At 39.8% G+C, this 21,876-nt stretch overlaps 1 protein-coding gene across 2 annotated transcripts in view; it reads right to left on the bottom strand.

Annotated features, from left to right (window-relative positions):
- PIK3R5 (phosphoinositide-3-kinase regulatory subunit 5) overlaps positions 1–21,876 on the bottom strand; it is a 95,192-nt gene that overhangs the window by 23,114 nt on the left and 50,202 nt on the right. For both annotated transcript variants that reach the window (XM_043999985.1, XM_043999986.1), the window contains exons 2-7: positions 15,928–16,043; positions 11,612–11,712; positions 7,501–7,569; positions 4,690–4,828; positions 955–1,024; positions 327–501 (exon numbers count right to left, since the gene is read on the bottom strand). In XM_043999985.1, coding sequence (XP_043855920.1) covers positions 327–501; positions 955–1,024; positions 4,690–4,828; positions 7,501–7,569; positions 11,612–11,712; positions 15,928–16,030 — 657 coding nt within the window. In that variant the 5' untranslated portion in view covers positions 16,031–16,043. The remainder of the gene's footprint in view (positions 1–326; positions 502–954; positions 1,025–4,689; positions 4,829–7,500; positions 7,570–11,611; positions 11,713–15,927; positions 16,044–21,876) is intronic.

Below are 21,876 nucleotides of genomic sequence, written 5' to 3'. Positions count from 1 at the left end.
CTCTTTAAGTCCTAAGTTACCAGCTGGGATAGGGTAATGTTGGTGTCCAGCTGGAAAAGCTCTCTTGCCTCCCCCAATACTATTTTTTTTTTTTTTTGCGAGGCAATGGAGGTTTTGTGACTTGCCCAGGGTCACACAGCTAGTTTCAAGTATCTGAGGCCAGATTTGAACTCAGGTACTCCTGAATCCAGGGCTGGTGCTTTATCCACTGCGCCACCTAGCTGCCCGCACCACCTAGCTGCCCCCTCCCCCAACACTATTAATGAAGCAGGGTGTCTGCAAGTCTCACTCCCCCGAGTTCCACGAAGACAGGTTGGCATTTGTACCTGAAGCATGTGGTGTAGGCGGGCCAGGTCACAGCATACCCCAAAGGTGGCCTGGTAAGCATGCTGCAGCAGTGTTACATAGGCACTGTGAGGGGAAGGTTCTGGGAAGCTCATCTTATTGGCCACAGATAAGAACTCAGACTGTACCTCCAGGGGATTCAAAAGTAGTACGGTGCTAGGGACAAATGAGAAAATGGGTTCAGGTTTGTGGGAAGGGCAGGGGGTGGGGTTCAGTCCAGTATAACCTCTTCCTTGGGTCTTCATACTTTATACCTAACTCATATCCCTTAGGAGAACCCTGGGAAGGCCTGGCAAAGGCATTGCTAAGATGGTCCAGGATACAAAATATGATTCTAAATGCATGGGATTTGTCCATCCTATCCGGTAACTTAATCTGAAGCAGCAGAGACCTATGGAAGACTCAGACTATGAATCTCCTCTAGGGGACCCCAGAGAGAATCAGCCCTGGATGCCATAGTATAGTGGGGTACTAAAGAATAATGGCACAAAACTCCCTACTCCTCAACCAGGCTTGGTTTCTTGCTTCCTAGATTTGCAGAGATAACCAACTAGATCTCAAAGGGTCTTTGAATCTATCTGCTCCCATACCTCCACTCTGAGTACTCACACAGTGGAATTCCGGTGGCTTCTGATGGACAGTCCTTGTTCTGCCCTTACTAGTCGCTGGTAGTTGATGCCTGAAAACAAAAGACTTTTTAGCTCAAAAGAATTACAAGAAAGAACATCCCGTTCTTTGCCAAGAAATTTGCTGTCAAGTCCAACAGATGTGTCTCAGGGCTCTCTCTGATATCAGAAAGGAGAAAGGACTTCCCTCAGAAGTTTACTAAGAAAATGAAGGGAAAGGAAAGGGGACTTCAGATCAGGGAATGAAGAAAGGTAAGGGGGCCTCATACCTAGGAAACCCTCAGTAGAGACACCTGGTGTCAAGATGGTGCTGGGCACCACTCACTTTGTCCCTGACATCTGGCAGATAATGGAGATCTAATGTGGGTACCTCCCAAACAACAGAATTTAATAAGTGCCTACTCTGTGTTAAGTCCAAGAAATAAAAAGCCAAAGATGAAGTAGTTCTTGCCCTCAAAAAGCTTATAATGTACTGAGAGAAGTATCGTGTACAAAGATGAGTAAAGAAAAAATATAAAAAATAAAAGTAATACTGGAATGAGGAAAAAGGTCACAATAATTGAGAGGACCAGGAAGAGTCTCCCATAGAAGGCAGCCCCTGAGGGAATCTTTGAAGACAACGATCCTAAGAGGCACAGGTGAGGAAGTAGTGCATCCTAGGTTATGGGGGAAGCTTGCATAAGTCTACAGAGATGGGAGATGGAATTTCTGGTATGAGGAACTGTTTGAGATGATGCCCAGCTGTTCAAGCTACCAGTCCAGATTTAGACCTTAGAGTATGCAATGAGAAGCAGTGAGTATATGTTTGGAAAGGTAGGGCTAGAGTTAGATTGAGAATGGTTTTATTTGTTTTTGTTTTTGTTTTTTTGGGTTTTTTTTGGCAGGGCAATGAGGGTTAAGTGACTTGCCCAGGGTCACACAGCTAGTTAAGCGTCAAGTGTCTGAGGCTGGATTTGAACTCAGGTCCTCCTGAATCTAAGGCCAGTGCTTTATCCACTGAGCCACCTAGCTGCCCCAAGAATGGTTTTAAAAGGCAAATGGAGGTATTTATATTTCTCACTGGAGCTTTTTTGATGAAAGACTGACATGGTCAAGTCTATGCTTTAGGAATATCAATTTGAAGTTGTGATGTAGTATACAATGAACACAGGGAAGCCATAGGAAGCGTCCAGGTAAGGGGTGATAAGGGGCTGGTCAAGAGTAGATGGTCATGTGAGTGGAGAGAAGAGAAAAGATGCAAGAGATGTGAAGGCAGAATCATTAACACTAGATGAATGCTTGGATTTGTGGGATATGGAAGGGATTTGGAGTGTGAGCCATTAAGAATGACTCTGAGATTATAAGCCAGGTTGGTATTTCTGGACAGAAATGGGGAAGTTAGGAAGAAATGTGAGTTTTAGTGGAAATTTATTGAGTTCTGTTTGGGACATATTGAGTTTCAGATGCCTAGGGATTGCTGGTTCAATAAATAGAGCCCTGAGTCTGTAGTCAGGAAGACCTAAGTTCAAATCTAGCCTCAGACACTTAACTAGCTTAAGCAAGTCCGTACTCTCTCTTTACTTCAATTTGTTCAACTGTAAAATGAGAATAATGGTAGCATCGACCTCTTAGGGTTGTTGTGAGAATCACATGAGATAATGTTTATAAAATATTCAGCACACTGGATGGCACATAGTGGGTACCATGAATGCTAACTATTATTACATGTGTGCTGATATACTGCTGGAGCTCAGCAGAGAGACTAAGGCTAGATATATAGATCTAGTAATCATCTGTATAGAAATAATAACTAAACCTATAGGTTGGGACAAAATGAGACTACCAAGTGACAGTATAGAAAAAGATGAGAGGGGCACCTAGGTGGTGCAGTGGATAAAGCACCTGCCCTGGATTCAGGAAGACCTGAGTTCAAATCCGACCTCAGACACTTGATACTTACTAGCTGTGTGACCCTGGGCAGGTCACTTAAACCCTATTGCCCCACAAAACCAACAAAAAAAAACCAAAACAACAACAAAAAAGAAAAATCTGAGAAGAGGGTACAGGACAGAGCCTTGGGGTACACCCACAAATTAGGGAACAGGATATAAATGTAAATCCAGCAAAAAAAGCTGAGAAGGAACACCTAGATGGTTGAGAAGAGAACCAAGAATTGAGAGAGAAGAGAGTATCCAGGAGAAAAGCACGATCAACAGTGTTAAATGCTATATAGAATGTTCAAAAAGGATGAAGATTGAGAAAAAGGCTCTTGCATTGGTTAATTAAGAGATCATTGGTAACTTTGTAAAGAACATTTTCAGTTGAAGGATAATGTCAGAAGTTAGATTATAAGGGGTTAGTCTAATGAAGAAGAGGAAAGAAATGAGAAAATGAGTATATAAACATGTACTCATATAGCAGCAGTTGATAAATGGTCAAAAGATATGAACAGGCAATTTTCAGGCAAAATAAGCAAAGCTGGGGACAGCTAGGTAGCGCAGTAGATAAAGCACAGGTCCTAGATTCAGGAGGACCTGAGTTCAAACAAGGCCTCAGACACTTGACACTTACTAGCTGTGTGACCCTGGGCAAGTCACTTAACCCTCACTGCCACCCCCCCCATAACCAAAGCTATCTATAGTCATATAAAATGCTCTAAATCACTATTGATTAGAGAAATGCCAATTAAAACAACTCTGAGGTATCAACCCACACCTATCATATTGGCTAATATAACAGAAAAAGAAAATGACCAATGTTGGAGGGGAGGTGGGAAAATTGAGACACTAATGTACTGTTGGTGGAGTTGTGAACTGATTCAGCCATTCTGGAGAGCAATTTGAAACTATACCCAAAAGGCTATAAAATTGTACATACATTTTGAGATACCCTAAGATAAAAAACAAAAAGAAAAAGGATGAGATGTATAACAAATATTTATAGCAGCCCATTTAATGTGGCAAAGAACTTGAAATTGAGGGGATACCCATCAATTGGGGAATGGACAAACAAGTTGTGGTATATGGTTGTGATGGAATAATATACTATATACTATAAGAAATGACAAACAGGATGCTTTCAGAAAAATCTGGAAAGACTTAAATGAACTAATGCAAAGTGAAATGAGCAGATCCAGGAGAACACTGTCACACAGTAATAGCAATATTGTACAACGTTCAACTGTGAATGACAGCTATTTTCAGCAATATAATACAATACAATTCTGAAGGATTTATGAGGAAAAATGCTATCTGCCTTTAGAGAAAGAACTGATGGAGTCTGAATACAGATCAAAGCATGCTTTTTAAAAAAAACCCTTCTTTATTTTTCTTGTTTTTTCTTTGTTTTCTTTTACAATATATCTAATATGGAATTATGTTTTGCATGACTGCATACGTATAATCAATATCAAATTGCTTGCCTTCTAAATGAGGGGGAAGGGAAGGAAAGGAGAAAATTTAGAACTCAAAAAATTTTTTAATGAATTTTTAAAATTGTTTTTACATGTAACTGGGGAAAAATAAAATACTAAGTAAATATATTTTAAAAAGAGAAAAAAATTTAAGGAAAACTAACTCCTAGCCAGGTTCAAAACTGTAGGACAAATTGCTGAAGAGTATAACTGGCTAACAATCATGAGGGTGCTATTTCCGAAGTTAAAATATGAGTGCTAGAACAGCCTTATTGGCATACTTCCCTTGCTGGCTTCCTCCACTTTAGACCATTGGCACATACATACCTGGTACCTTGAGTTCTGCATCAATGAAGGTGAGAAGTTCCTGACAGATGCTGCAGTAAGGAATGGGCCAGGTCAGGAATCTGTGGTAGGTTTTAGCTGCCTTCAGAAGGAGGTCTGAGTCTGGTGGGAAGTGAGGGGTCTGTGTAAGGCAAGCAGATAGAAAGGAGAGAAGAAAGTCAGAATTGGGACAAGATTTGAATATGGAAGAGGACAATGACAAAATATAAGAGAGGAGATCTGGTTTTCTTTCAGGGATACTTCCTCAAAAGAACAAATATACAGCAATGGGAGCTTTGAGTCACCTCAGAAGCAAGGCTGTAGCAAGGCAGTGGAGAATAAAATAGAGACTAGTAGTACACATCTGTTCAAGTATGGGCCTCATGGAATATATTACAAATGGTAAAATAGTTTTCTAGCTACAATTAACAAAGGGGCAGATAATTTAGTTGATAAAGTGATGGACTTGGGAATCAGGATGAACTGCTTGCATCCTGCATCTGACACTAAGCTGTGTGATCATGGGCAAGTCACTTGACTTTTGTCAGCCTCAGTTTCTTCATCTGTAAAATGGAGATCATAATGACCTCTACTTCATTGAGTTGTGACTATCCATTGAGACAATGTAAGCAAAGTACTTTGCAAACTTTAAAGCTCTACATAAATCTATTTTATTTTATTTTACTCCAACACGTTGTTAATTATCCCAGTTCCATGATGCTCTCGTGAGAAGCTAATGAGCAAGGAATCTTGTTATTCTTTTTTGGGAATTATATATATTTTTAATTTTTTAATTTTGGGGGGCAGGGCAATGGGGGTTAAGTGACGTGCCCAGGGTCACACAGCTAGTAAGTGTCAAGTGTCTGAGGCCAGATTTGAACTCAGGTCTTCCGGAATCCAGGACCAGTACTTTATCCACTGTGCTACCTAGCTGCCCCTTGGGAATTATATTTTAAGTCTGAATCATATAGTGATTGGTGGTATAAGTCTTTTTTTTTTATGTATGAGGTATTTTATTTTTTCCATTACATGTAAAGATAGTTCTCAACTTTTGTTTATACATGCTTTACAATTTCAGATTTTTCTCCCTCCCACCCCTCCTTCCCCCCTCCCCTAGACAGCAGGTAATCTGATATAGGTTATATCTATATATCTCTATACATATACATATATATATATACACACACACACATATATATATACACATAATAACATTAATCCTATTTCTGCATTAATCCTGTTACAAGAGAAAGAATCAGAGCAGTGATGCAAAACCTCAAAATAGAAAGAAAAAAAACAACAGCACCCAAAACAAAAGAAATAATATGGTTCAATCAGCATCTATACTCCACAGTTCTTTCTTTCTTTTTTTTTCTTGGATTTGGAGATCCTCTTCTATCATGAGTTCCCTGGAACTCTTCTGTACCATTGCATTGGTGAGAAGAATATAGTCCATCACAGTAGGTCAACACTCAATGTTGATGATACTGTGTACAATGTTCTTCTGGTTCTGCTCATCTCACTCATCATCAGCTCATGTAAGACCCTCCAGGTTTCTCTGAACTCTTCCTGCTCATCATTTCTTACAGCACAATAGTATTCCATTGTATTCATATACCACAACTTGTCCAGCCATTCCCCAATTGATGGGCACCCCCTCAACTTCCAATTCCTTGCTACCACGTAAAGAGCAGCTATAAATATTTTTGTACATGTGGTTCCCTTTCCCCCTTCCATGATTTCTTTGGGCAAAAGAGGTGGTATAAGTCTTAAAGCTCAAAGATGTTAAATGGCTAAAGGCACATATCTATTAAATTTCAGGGGCAGGGGGAGCAGCTAGGTGGCGCAGTGGATAAAGCAGCAGCCCTGGATTCAGGAGGACCTGAGTTCAAATGCAGTCTCAGACACTTGACACTTACTAGCTGTGTGACCTTGGGCAAGTCACTTAACCCTCATTGCCCTGCAAACAAACAAACAAATAAATTTCAGGGCTGGGACCTGAAGTGAAATCTTCTGAATACATAGCCATATTTTTTCCTCTACATCTTATAATGTATCTTTCTTATTATCCTGAGAGCTCAATGAGGGCAAACATGATGTTGTTTTTCAGCTTTGGATCCCCAACACATAGTTGAATGAATGAACAACAGCAAATTTTACCTTTGAGAGTGGATTTGGTTTTCAGAAAGCGTTTAAAGAGTCATGGTTGATAAATACAATAGACAACCAAGCTAGGCCAAAAGGAGGGAAAGAGGTGTGATTATAAATTAATGAGACTGATTTTTTCCCCTGTGGCTGATAAAGTAGATCCGAAGGTAATTCCATAAAGGAAAATGTGCTCTGAGCAACAACATTGGAGAAGCACATGTAGTGCTTCCAAAGGGAGGTGTTCCACAAGGAAAAATTCTCATTTGGACAGGTAAACTTTGAATCATGCTAAAAACCAAGCAAACAAAAAAACACCTTAGTGAGGTGGGCATCATTACTTTTTTTTTCAAGGCAATGAGGGTTAAGTGATTTGCCCAGGGTCACATAGTTAGTAAGTGTCAAGTTTCTGAGGCTGGATTTGAACTCAGGTCCTGTTGAATCCAGGGCCAGTGCTTTATCAACTGCGTCACCTAGCTGCTCTCTGCATCATTACTTTTAGCCAACCTCTACATGCTACACCTTGGCTTTTGTTCCAATATAGGATGGAAACTTCAAGGAACAGTCAGATAAGTGATGGCTTTTCCTTTACAGAAGAGGCAGGACCTAGATCCAGCAAAAGTATGCCCACACTTCAGAGGCCTTAGTCTGTTCCACATCAGAACTTACACAAAGGACTGTAGAGTAGAAGAGCAGAGCTAGGGGAGCCAGAAGATCATAGCTGCATTTTTCTTGGACCTGTAGGAAACAGGAGAGACAGAAAGTTAGACAAACCTGTGGGGGAGGGGAAAGAGAGAGAGGGATCTGGGGAGAGTTGAAGTAAGCACAGGAAGAAAGCCAACGAAAGGAAGAAGGGGAGAAAGAGAGACAAAGTGAGACAAAGTGAGGGTAAGGTAAGAAAGAGGAGGTAAAGAGGAGAAAGGAAAAGAACCAGGAGACTGGAATAAACATGGATGATATCTCTGAAATCTTACAATACTTCTATCTATATTTTTCTGCCTTTCCATATTTTTCTTTTTTTCCCCCTCCTACAGACAGTCTTTTTTTAAAGGTTCTCTAAACTTCCTCCTTCCCTTTAAAAAAACAAATTTTAATCGATATCTTTTGTTTTTCAATCAGCTATATTTCCCAGCATAACCCTCCTTGCTCCCACAGAAACACCCCTTATAACAAAAAAATAGATAAAGAGCACGGAGAACAGTTCAGCAAAACTAACACATACATCCAAAAAAAAAAAATCCAACATTATATGTAGTATTCCACATTCATAATCTGTAAAGAAGATTTGCGGTATCTTCTCATGTCTCTTCCTTAGGGCCAAACTTAGTCATTTCATAACATTCAGTTTGGATTGTTTTATTGTTGTTCTATTTACATTGTTATGACCAGTGTATCTATTGCTTGCCTGTTTTTTTTTTACTTTAGTGTGTACCAGTTCATGAATTTACCCTTATTTCTCTGTATTATCATATTCAGTATCTCTTATAGCACTGCAATATTCCATTATATTCAGGTACCACAACTTATTTAGCTATTCCCCAGTTGAAGGGTATCTACTTTGTAAAAGTCCATTTTTAATCACTGAATTTTGGGGGGCATATGCTGAACAATGGGATCTCTAGGTCGAAAAGCGTATATCTTTCAGTTACTTTGTTAATAAATTCCTTTCCAGAATAGCTGGACTAATAATGTAGTTTCATCACTAATACATTTGAATGCCCATCTTTTCATAATTTCTACAACATTGTCTATTAGTATCTTTTGTCATCTGTGTTAATGCTGGTATAAGGTAAAACCTAAGAGCTATTCTGATTTGCATTTTTAAAATAATAGTTTCTTTTTCCCCAAATTACACGTAAAAACATTTGGATTAAAAAAAGTTTTTTAGTTCCAAATTCTATTCCTTCTTCCTCCCTGCAATAGTAAGCAATCTGATATTATACGTACACAATCATGTAAAACATTTCCATGTTAGTCTTTTTCTGTAAGAAGAGTGAAAAAAACAAAAGAAAGGAAGGAAAGAAGAAAAATAGCATACTTCAGTTTGTATTCAGACAATATCAGTTATCCCTTTGGAGGCAGATAGCATTTTTCATCATGAGTCCTTTGGGATTGTCTTGGATACATTGTATTGCTGAGCACAGCTAAATCAAATCACAGTTCTTCATTGTACAATATTGCTCTTTCTGTGTACAATATTCTCCTGGTTCTGCTTAATTCATTTTGTATCAGTTCATGTAAGTCTTTCAAGGTTTTTCTGAAAGCATCCTGCTAGTCATTTCTTATAGTACAATAATATTCCATTATAATCATATACCACAGTCTACCTGATAGCGAGAAAGGAAGGATACCTGGCTTTCTTTCTTTTTTAAAAATAAAAGTATTTTATTATTTTCCAGTTACATGTAAAAAAAATAATCATATACCACAACTTGTGTGCAGTTATTCCCCAATTGATGGTTATCTCCTCAATTTCCAACCCTTATCCACCACAAAAAGAGCTACTAGAAATATTTTTCTACAAATAGGTCCTCCCCTTTTTTGGATCTCTTTAGGATACAGACTACCTAGCAGTAGTGTTCCTGGATCAAAGGATATGGCACAATTTTATAACCCTTTGGGCATAATTCCAAATTGCTCTCCAGAATGGTTGGATACGTCCAATTTACATTCTTCTTATTAGTGATATGGAAAATTCTTTCATGTGGTTGTTAATAGTTTGTCATCAAAAGGCAAAATGAAGTACAGCTTGTGAATATAATGGAATATTATTATACTGAAAAAAATAATGAATACAAGAAGCTTGGAGAAACATAGGAATATGTGTATAAAATGATACATAAAGAAGGCAGAACCAGAGGAACTAAACGCAGAGTTACCAAAATAATGTAAATGAAAACACTAAAAAAATCAGAAATTAGATTAAATGCAATGATCCATATTGATTTTAGAGGACCAATCGTGAAACACACTTACCTCCTTTTACTAGAAAGGTAGTGGACTATATGTGTGTACTAGTTGACAACCACATCAATATTCACCTCTCCCTACCTGCTACTGACTCACCTGTGGCCTAGCACAATCACTGGCTGTCTCGGAACCATGAGATATGGTATGATAACCTTTCCATAACATTTTCAGGTGTCATGAACACATACTAAATTTGGCTTTGATAGGTCTATCTAGAAAACCAAAAGCTTCTTCCATTTACTAGTTTGGGAGATAAATTAAGGGAAAGGTTAAGTAGGGGAGATTTATGATCTAATATCCAATTTTAAATCTCACAGTTATGCTTGTTAATTTCCATCCTGTATTCTAAAGTAAATAAGGTGTATGTTCTGATGTGCCTTCAGAAATGAATAAAAATGTATAATCTTTCTCATTAATTAATTAGCTTTGAGCCCCGACTCCACTTTATTTTTATTTTTTAGTGAGGCAATTGGGGTTAAGTGACTTGTCCAGGGTCACACAGCTAGTAACTCAGGTACTCCTGACTCCAGGGCCGGTGCGCTATCCATTGCACCATCTAGCTGCCTCTCCACTTTATAATAAACCAGATAAACTTCTTTTCCATAAACTTTCTCTTCTCTTTCAGCATCAAACTCTGGTTGATGTCTGGAAACATGGAGACACAGGCTTAGATGACCATCAGTGTTACTAACTACATAGTTTATGAACAATAATGGATAATGCAAAAACAGTATGTATTAGCTGTGAGAAAAGATACTTCTTTTGTGGGCCAGGGCCCTCAGCAGTGTGAATTAAACAACCTTCTCCCCTTATACAACAGCAGCCTGGACTAGTGCAGTCTCCTCTTTTTTTTTATTTGCTGGGCAATGAGAGTTAAGTGACTTGTCCAGGGTCACACAGCTAGTTAAATTCATTTTTCTTAAAGTATCTCTTTAGACTCTTTCTCCTTGAGAGTTAACTCCCTCTCAGGAAATTATGTTAGTGCTTTCTGTGCCTTATGCAGTTTCTCTCATCATACTATTAGCTTTTTTCAGAATTACAGAAAAACTATATAACTCTCCAAGATCCTATTTCCTCTTAAAGATTCAGTAACATTCATTCATAGTCACTAGTATGGAGGGAATAAGCATTTATTATTATTATTATTGTTTTTTGTTTGTTTGTTTTTGGTTTTGGTTAGGCAACTGGGGTTAAGTGACTTGCCCAGAGTCACACAGCTAGTAAGTGTTAAGTGTCTGAGGCCAAGCATTTATTATTTAATAAATATTGCCTACAATGTGCCATGCACTATGCTAAGCACTTTTACACATATCACCTCATTTAATTGTCACAACAACCCTGTGAGGTAGGTGCTATTATTACCTTCATTTTATAGTTAAGGAAACTGAGGAAAGCAGAAGCGAAGTGATTTGTCCAGGGTTATTGTGCATCTAAGAAGCATCTGAGTCTGGAATGAATTCTCAGGTCTTCCTGAATCCAGTCTCAGCTCTCTATCCACTACACCACCTAGTGCATACTATTTGTTTTTCCATGTACAGATTGGTTTTATCCAGTATTAAGTATTCTCCTTCCTTGCTCCTTCCCTCCCTCCCTCTCTTTTTATTCCTAGTACAATGTGTATCACAGTAGTAGGTGCTTTAAAAATGATCTCTGATGTGAATTGAATGGTCTCTGAGGTCTCTTTCAAGTCTGAAGTTTAAATGATTTATACTAACATCCTAGCTTCACTTATTCTTTATACTTCTTCTTTCAACTCACTTTATGTTTTCTAAGCCCTATTTCCCCCCTAGAACTCTAGGCTAGGGCTTACCTCTGTGGTTTTCTGTAGGATCTGCTCCAGGAGGATAAGGAAGTTGTCTGGGTCTCTGCTGACCAGCTCTTGCAGGCTCCAACAGTTTAGACACAACCCAGCTAGAAAGGGAAAGAGAGGGAAAGAGGTCACTTACGGGTCTCTTCTAAGTGAGGGAAGGGGAAAGAAACTAGGGACCTTCAGACATCATGAGTCCAATCTTAGTGTCACCCACCCCACTCTCCTTCCTTATTCCCAAAGAACTCTATACAGAACAGTAGGGGTGGGTGGAGAGTTATTATGGAATATTAATTTAGGACCCTAGAATCTAGATTTTCATAAATGATGCTAGAATCCATGGTCACAATTCCTTCTTAGCATCCTGCCAGCCCAGTTCTCTCCAGACTCTTTCTGGACAAGGTTCTTATGAAAAACATACATGCCGTAAAGAAACAGTATATAGTTGGAAATCAAAAGATCTGATTTCCAGTCCTGGCTCTGAATTTTAGTGATTATGTAGTACATAATCGCTAAAGCTAATTATTTCACTCCATGGAACCTGAACTTCCTCCAAAGCAGACAGAAATGATAACATCAACCATACAAAACTGTTCTAAGGACCAAATAAGATATTGACAGTGTTTTTAAAAGTAAAATGAATGCATAGTTACGAATGTGTTTTGGAAATAATTCACATTTATTGTTGTTCAGTTGTTTCAGTTGTGTCTGACTCTTCATGACCTCATTTGAGGTTGTCTAGACCAGGGCTTCTTAAACTTTTTCCACTTGCAATCCCTTTTCACCTGAGGAATTTTTATATGACCCTGGGCATATATATATATAAAATAAGTATACGTAACCTTTTACTATTTTTTTGGGGGGGAAATAAATTCTTTTTTTGTTTGTTTTTTGCAGGGCAATGAGGGTTAAGTGACTTGCTAGTTAAGTGACAGCTAGTAAGTGTTAAGTGTCTGAGACTGGATCATAACCTTTTACTATTGCCAAATTTTTCACACACCCCCCCCCAACACACATTCAGTTATGTAACCCCTTATGAGGTCATGACCCACAGTTTAAGAGGCTTTGTTGTAGACAAAGATACTGGAGTGGTTTACCATTTCCTTCTCCGGTTCATTTTACAGATGAGGAAACTGAGGCAAACAGGGTTAAGTGACTTGCTCCGAGACCACACAATAAGTGTCTGAGGCTTTATTTGAACACAGGAAGATGAATCTTCCTGACTTCAGGCCCAGCACTCTATTCACTGTATCACCTAGTTACCCTAATTCACATTTAGCTCACCCTAATATAGAGCTTTGCAGTTCACAAAGTACCTTCTTCACAGTCAACTGCTGTAGTAGGTGTAACACAAGCTAATTATAGTCCTCATTTTGCAGGTGAGGAGACTGAGGTTCATACATCTAGTACAGTAGAAAGAGCACTGACTCAGGGATCACAGGATCTGGGTTCAAATCCTATCTTTTATGCTTACTGTGTAGTCTTGAGCAAGTTACAACCTTCCTGAGATTTAGCTGGAGGCAGCACGACTCAGTGGAAAGGTCACAATTTCTGGGGTCCAAAGAGGTGGTTTCCAGCCCCACTTCTGATACTTAATACTTTTGTGATTTTGGCAAATTATTTACTCTCCCTGGGCCTTGGTTTCTTCGTCTACAAATGAAAGGGTTAGGCTCTGAGATCCCTTCCTGCTCTACATCTATGATTCTAATCATCATTTTAATAATTATTGTGGCACCTCAAATTCCTTCCATTTCTGCATTCTGTATCATTCTGTAGCTAGCACTAGTATACAAAAGTGAGGTATTATTAATGAACATATGTGATTTACATTATTAATTGGCATATGGGTTCTGTTATAAAAAGATGCTTCTGGGAGGGGAGGAAGAAAAATTTGGAACTCAAAACTTTGTAAAAGTGAATGCTGGGGCAGCTAGGTGGCGCAGTGGATAGAGCACCGGCCCTGGAGTCAGGAGTACCTGAGTTCAAATCCGGCCTCAGACACTTAACACTTACTAGTTGTGTGACCCTGGGCAAGTCACTTAATCCCAATTGCCTCACTTAAAAAAAAAAAAAGTGAATGCTGGGGCAGCTAGGTGGTGCAGTGGATAGAGCACCGGCCCTGGATTCAGGAGGACCTGAGTTCAAATCCGGCCTCAGAAACTTAACACTTACTAGCTATGTGACCCTGGGCAAGTCACTTAACCCCAACTGCCACACACACACACACACACACACACACACACACACACACACACACACACACAAAGTGAATGCTAAAAATTTTCTTTATATATAATTGGGAAAATACTATTTTGTTTTTTAAAAAGAGGCAACTAGGTGGCACAGTGGATAAAGTACCAACCCAGGATTCAGGAGGACCTGAATTCAAATCTAGCCTCAGACACTTGACACTTACTAGCTGTGTGACACTGGGCAAGTCACTTAACCCTCATTGCCCCCTCCCCCCCCCAAAAAAGATACTTCTGGGGGCAGCTAGGTGGCACAGTGGATAAAGCACCAGCCCTGGATTCAGGAGTACCCGAGTTCAAATCCGGCCTCAGACACTTGACACTTACTAGCTGTGTGACCCTGGGCAAGTCACTTAACCCCCACTGCCTCACCAAAAAAAAAAAAAAAAGATACTTCTATCTTTGGGCTTACAAGTAGCACAAGGTAATCTCTAATCCTTTTTGCTGGCCCATTTACAAACTAGAAAATTCTCACAAAAGTATGTAATGGTTTAATTACTTGACCTTTCCAGACCCTTCCATAATCATTACCCCCCAATTCTCTTAGTGGCCCCATGGAGTGCAATAAAGGTTTTAAAGAATCCAGCTTCAAAACCATTTTGCCCAGTGCCTCCTTGGTACAGTTCTGACCGCAGAACTTGTGTGTTTTCCATCACATCACAGTAGCCCAATGACATGCACCACTAAAAAGCTTCATGATAGCACAAGCATTGATACTATTGGGCTCTCGGGGCAGCTAGGTGGCGCAGTGGATAGAGCACTGGCCTTGGAGTCGGGAGTACCTAAGTTCAAATCCAGCCTCAGACACTTAACACTTAATAGCTGTGTGACCCTAGGCAAGTCGCTTAACCCCAATTGCCTCACTAAAAAAAAAAAAAAAATTTTAATTGAAAATTGAAAATTGATACTATTGGGCTCTCTCTTAGGAGAAGTTCTACCTGGAGTAGGAGCACAACAACTCTTGGGGTCTCTAGTTTCTCTATCCTGAAGAAGAATGAGGCCAGTCCTTTTGGCCCATCCATTTCCTTCCATTTCCTTTAGTCACTACAATGCATGCCCTCCTAAAGGCACCTGTATTTTCATTCGCTAGGGGGCACCTCCTTTTCTCTCAGGTGGCAGCCATTCTGTACCTAATCTGAGGTCAAAAGGCAGGAGAAATAAGAGCTTCAGAGGGCCAATAAAGATATTTTATGGAAAGTAACATGCAAATTTTGGGTTGTGCCAAGCACCAAAGGATACCAACTTTTCCCTCTATAAGAAAGGCTGCTGACACCAGCAGCCTACTCTCCCTTCTTCTATTCTGCCTGTACATTTGCTGAACTAAGAGGATGAATGTTCTCGAAATAAATGTATCCTTGGGATCACACAAGCTTCTGGAGCCCCATTCATCCCATGACTTTTCAATAGACACTTTTTTTCAGGTACTTTGTTGTGTTAAGGGCTAAAATTCTAGCTAAACTGTCTAAAATATCTAATGAGTGGTCGCCAATAAATTATAAGCTTTAGCAAGAGTTAGACTTTTAAGCATTTATTAAGGAGAATAAGAATTTGGTAAAGAGAGAAGAAAGGCCTAGATTCCTCTATCTATTAAAGGGAGAGCGCATTTCTAGCTGCCTTCTCCACCAGCATCCCCAGGAAAGAGAGTGAGACCGAGTGCCAGTCTCTTCCTTCCTCCTCCCACTAGCCCACGTCACTTCCTGATGTCAAAGAAAAGACTCCTGGACTTGCCCTCAAAGACCTTTGCTTCATGGGCGGAACTCTTCTACAGTAAGTCTCCAGCAGACTTTCCAATCGTTACAGTTGATAAAGCCTTTAATGTCCTCACCCACTTGGTTAAGGTACAATTTCTTCCCTGAAGATCTCTCCTTCCAGAGAAAGCTCCAGGATAGTAGCTCAGAGTCAGAACAGGATAATGTGGAAGGTAATGAAAATGAAGGGAGCACTTCCAGTTTCAACTCTTTCTGATTTGGCCTAGTCCCTCACCCAAGGGTTGGAAAGACCTCATGTGGAAAACAAGGCAAGGCTGAACTTCCACTTTTTGCTTGGCCTCCTTCCTCCCTATACAGTTACCTGTCCAGGTGGCAGTACCCCGGCTGACGCTGAGCCCATGTAAGCACCGTTCTAAGGCATGCTGGATCCTGTCCTCTGTGCATGTTGTGGCCATTGATTGCATTCTGAATCATTGCCTAAATGGAGAAGAGAGATATCATTAGCAGTTCTTCCTCCCTTTTGTTGGGAGGGTGCTGGGGACCCTTATAATTACACCAGCCAAGCTGAGCCCTCCTTAAAGAGAATCAGGCCCTCCATAAAGCTATCTTGCTGTGATATCACAGGGTTGCCCAAGTACTCCAGTACTACTTTCTCCTTCTTCTACCAAAGCATGCAAAGGTATAAAGGGGGCAGGCAATGTTCTCCACCCAAGTCTGTGCCCTGGAAATGAGAGTTTGTAAGTTATTTTAGAACAGGTGCTTAAATGAAAACTAACCCCATCCATTGGGTAATGGCTGGAAAAACTGTGGCATAGAAACATGATGGAATTCTATTGTGCTGTAAACTTCATGATTCTCATCACCGACACTTTCATTCCAACTCAGGAACAAACACTATCATACCATCACACATGGGTGTTTCATTTTCTTGATCAAGATCTCTGAAATTCTGTTTTTCTGAACCTAACCTCCATTCCTTCCATTTTTCACTGCTCTTCCCTTTCCAATCTTGACCTAATAGGTTTAACTACTCACTGTTTTTAACCCTTGAACCCTTGTCCTATTGTCTCTCATTCACCAACCCTGGATTATCCCTCCATCACCTGTCTTTCTTGGCTTCTGTTTATGTTGCTCAATGGCACTGGAAGAAGTCATATAGTTGTTTTGTCTGTAGATAACGTACAAATTCATGTTATCTAATCTCAACTGGGCCCTTACTGATGCAAGGCAATCTTTTTACCTCTTCTCTAATTGAATCTCTAACATACTGCCCAAGTGCCTATATCCAACCTTTCTTTTCTCTCCTCAAGTCTCCCAAATTACTCTACCATCCCTCTCCTCAACAGATGACATTATATCATACTTTAATAAGCAAATAGAGGCCATTGACTTCTCCCATCTCTCCTTTGACCCAGTTTCTGATGAGCAAGTGTCCCATTTTCTAGCCAAGGCAAACCTCTATACTTATACCCATGATCCCATCCCCTTTGGCATCTTGCTTTTGCAAACACCCTTTCCTCTCCACCCTCTCAAAAGTCCAATCTCTTCCTGTGTATTACCTCCTTCCTTGCTGATTACAAACATGTTGTTTTCACCCATCCTAATGACAAAACAAAAAACAAAAAACCCTTGCCTAGTACTACCATCCCTTCATGCTATTGTCCTATAACTCTCCTCCTTTTCACATTCAAACTCTTAAAAAAGATATTCACTTTCTCTCTTAATTTAAAACCTTGACAATGTCTTCTGACTTGATAACTCAACTGCAACTTCTATCATTAATGACCTAATAATTACCAGATCAAACAACCTTTTCCCATTTCTTACCCTTCTTGACCTCTCTGCAGCATTTTACACTGGGATTTTGTGACACTATCTCTTGATTCTCCTATAACCTGTCTGGCCATTTGCATCCATCTCCTTTGGTAGACCATCATCCATGTATATGTCCTAACTATGTATATGCCTCAAGAATCTTTCTGGAGTAGTCTTACTTTTAGCTACCCACTATCTCAGTGAATCTTATAAACTGTCATGTATCTAAGTCTTTAGTCTCTTAAGAATTCAAGTCCTAGGGGCAGCTAGGTGGCGCAATGGATAAGCACTGGCCCTGGAGTCAGGAGGACCTGAGTTGTGTGACCCTGGGCAAGTCACTTAACCCCCATTGCCTGACCTAAAAAAAAAGATTTCAAGTCCTACATCATACTGCCTCTATTGGATATTTCCAACTGGATGTCTCATAGGCATATCAAACTCTACACTCCCAAAATAAAACTTCTCAAATGCACCCTTCTTTCTAGCTTCCCTATTTCTATTGAAGGTACTGCCACCCTTTCAGTCAACTAGGCTTGTCATCACCAAGTTTGTTTTAAGCCATGCTCTACTCTTTCTCATCCCCAATATCCAATCAATTGCTAAGTCTGGTCAATTCTACCTTTGCAACATCTATAAATAAAGGGGGTAGGGTACATATGCTTTGCTCTCTATTCCCACTACTATGATTCTAACTCAGGCCCTCATCTGGATTATTACAATAGACTTTTAACTGATTTCCCTGTCTCTAATATCTCCCTTCTCCAATCCATCCTTCACATAGCTACAAAACTGATATTCTCAAAGCATAGGTCTGATTACATGATTTCTCTGGATCAAGAAGGCCCAGTGGGTCTCTATTGCCACTAGAACAAAATTCAAAACCTTTAGTTTGGCATTTAAAACCCCTAAAAATCTGGCTCCAGTCTATCTCTTGATGCACATTACACATTGCTCTGGTCAATCTGGATTATTTTCTGTTCCTTGTAAACAGAAGTCTTTATGCCTTTTCATGGGGTTATCTCCTATGCCTGGAATGGAATGAATGAAAAGAAAAAAGCATTTATTAAGTCCTTGCTCTGTGCAAAGACTGCTAAGCACCAGGAAAACAAAACGAAACAAAAAAAAGCAAAAACAGTTCTCGTCTTCAAGGAACTTACATTCTAACAGGAGGAGGAGAAGGACAAGGAGGAGAACCTTATACAAGGACAGTAAGTGGGGCCATAAGGGAGTATAAGAAAGCCTTATCTGGGAACAAAGGTAAAGTTGATTCGATCATGGCTCCCTGAAAGGTGTTTCATTCTTGTCTTTGAATCTACAGACATCTAAAACTCAGCATGTCCAAAACGGAATTATTTCCCTCCAAACCTTCCCTTCTCCTAACATCTCTATTACTATCTAGGGCCTAGCTTCTTAAACTGTGGGATCATGTAACTCAATGTGGGAGTAGTGAATAATCTGGCAGCAGTAAAAGGCTTTACATCCCTATTTTACATACCTAAATACCCAAGAATTTCTTGGACAAAAAGGGGTCACAAGTAGAAAAAGTTTAAGAAGCCCAGATGTAGGGCAAAACCATTCTCCCACAACTTAGGTGTCATCTCCAACTCATCAACATGTAATCTATTGCTAAGGCCTGTCTACTTTACTGTTGTAACATCTCTCATATATTTCCCCTTTTCTCCTCTGATAATGCCATCACTCACACCTAGTCTACTGCAAGAACCTGCTGGTTAGTACCCCTGTCACAAGTCTCCCTCCACTCTAGTCCACCCTCTATTCAGCTGCCACAGTGATTTTCCTAAAGTACAGGTCTGATTCTAACACCCCCTACTCAATAAACTCCAGTGATTGTCTATCACCTCCAGGATGAAATAGGAAATCCTCTACTTGATATTCAAAGCCTTTTATAACGTGCTCTCTCCATTACCATTCCAATCTTCTTTACTTTACTATACACTATAGTAAATCTATATCCTTCCATGTACTCTGAGATCCAGTGACACTAGCCTATTTGCTGTTCCTCATACCTGGAGCTCCAACTTCTGACTATAGGTATTTTTAGTGGTGGTCCCCCATGTCTAGAATGCTTGCCCCCTTCATGCTCCACTCTGTGGATTCTCTTGTTTCTTTCAAATTCCAGCTAAAGTCTCACTTTCTACAAGAAGCATTTACCCATTCCTCTTAATTTTAGTGACTTCTGTTGATTATCTCCAGTTCATCCTATATATAGCTTGTCTGTACATAGCTGTTTCCCTACTGTCTCCCCCATTAGACTGTGCCCTCTTTGAGAGCAGTGACTTTATTTCATCTCTTTTTGTATCAGTGCCTAGCATATAGCAGGTGCTTAATAAATGTGCTTTTTTTAAAAAGTGAGGCAATTGGGGTTAAGTGACTTGCCCAGGGTCACACAGCTAGTAGGTGTTAAGTGTCTGAGTCCGGATTTGAACTCAGGTACTCCTGACTCCAGGGCCTGTGCTCTATCCACTACTCTACCTAGCTGCCCTGCTTAATAAATGTTTACAGACTGACTGACTGACTGACTAAAGGGTTTATAGGGCTTGAGGGCAGGTACTCACCCCTCCTCAATGCCGTCTTGACCCTCACTATGACCTCTATTACTCTACTGCTTCTCTCTATTCTTCTAATATATCTCACACCTTCCCTTTCTTCTCTCTATTGACAACACTGAGCCAATGGTTGGTTGATCAGTTCAATCATAATGCCTTGAATGCCTTGCCCTCTCATCCTATTTCTAGTCACACTTAGTCAAATCCTAACACTAGATTTCTCCCAACACTTGCTTTCTCCTTGTCTATTCCACATTTCTGAATGCTCCTAGGGAAAGTTATACAAACATGCTGATTAGGTTCACTAAAAAGTTTTATCGAATTTCTACTGGGTTCTTACGTCTGAACAATATTTCTTTTATTCTCTCTTGGTTGACCCTCTATCACACTCTGGATCATGGTTATTCCAAATTTCCTCACTCCTCAAGGCTTCTCTTATCATCTCTCCCCCTTCTCACTTAGTCTTTGGGGGGAGGGGGAGGGGAGGGAGCCCACTGATATGTGTTCTCTCCTCTTTAGAATGGGAGCTCCTGGAGAGCAGGGATTTATTGTTAGGTATTTTGGATCCTCTGTGACCCCATTTGGGGTTTTCTTAGCAAAGATACTGGAGTGGTTTGCCATTCCCTTCTTCAGCTCATTTTATAGATAAGGAACTGAGGCAGACAGGGTGTAGTGACTTGTCCTGGGCCACAAAACTAGTGAGAGTCTGAGGCCAGGTTTGAAATCAGGAAGATGAGAGTCTTCCTGACTCTAGGCCAGGCACTCTATCCACTGCAGCACCCAGCTGCCAAAGAAGATCAGATATAGGATTACTTTTCTATTTTTATTTCTAGTGCTTAGCATAGTGCTATGCACTTTGTATAGTAAACACTTAATAAAAGCTTCATTCATTCAAAGGTAAAGTTCTCCATATGGTCATCTTTGAATAGCATTGGGCCCTAGGACACCACAAGATTCCTATCAATAGAATCCATGATCACTCAAAAGAAAACGGTATAGTAATTTATGGGAAAAACCAAGTAGATGAATAACACATATGAGCCAGGCATGTACCTGACAAATTAAGACATTAGTACAAAGATCTTGGACTGGCAATGTGATGTGCCCAGAATAGAGTAGTAGGAAGAATTCAGATTAGATCACAGTTAGGAAATTGCAGGATATGTTCAATAATCAGAAACTGCTTACTATGAAAAAGACTCATATTTTAAAAACCAATATTCTTCTGGCTGAATTGGGACAAATCTTGGAACAAACTCTCAGAAGAATCCAACTTGCAGGGAACCCAAATGGAAATGGAAAATACATGATGTGTATAAGTAGATTTTTAATCTATTGCCAATTGTTTGTTTGTTTGTTTGTTTGTTTGTTTTAGTGAGGCAATTGGGATTAAGTGACTTGCCCAGAGTCACACAGCTAGTAAGTGTTAAGTGTCTGAGGCCGAATTTGAACTCAGGTACTCCTGACTCCAGGGCCAGTGCTCTATCCACTGCACCACTTAGCTGCCCCACCAATTGTTTTCTAAAAGAAAGTGGCTTAAAGACATTGCCAAGGACAAGCATGACTGGAAAAAGAGCTTGAGCTGTCCATGTAGTGAGAACACATGGTCACAAAGGTACATCCCAAAGTGCTATACTCATATTCCCACTATTCCCACTACATATTATCTTCTCTAGCCTCAGATAGATTTTTTAAATGAATTATATTTTAAAAGAAAAAAATGGGTAAGAAGGCTCAGAATATTTTAAAGAAACAAAGATTCCATCTGATATAATACACATAGTAAACTGACACTTAAAGTTAGCCTAAAGACTTTGTAGAACACAAATTACTAATAAGTTATTAATGACACAATAAAAATCTGATGACTAGGCAGAGGGAGGCAGCAAACAATAGATCATAAAGTATTAGATTTGGAATGAGAGGAC

This window comes from Dromiciops gliroides, chromosome 4, assembly GCF_019393635.1.
Source record: "Dromiciops gliroides isolate mDroGli1 chromosome 4, mDroGli1.pri, whole genome shotgun sequence".
In the NCBI taxonomy this organism is placed as follows: Eukaryota; Metazoa; Chordata; class Mammalia; order Microbiotheria; family Microbiotheriidae; genus Dromiciops; species Dromiciops gliroides.
Note: the sequence above shows the minus strand (reverse complement) of the source record. Positions and strands in the feature narration are given on the sequence as shown.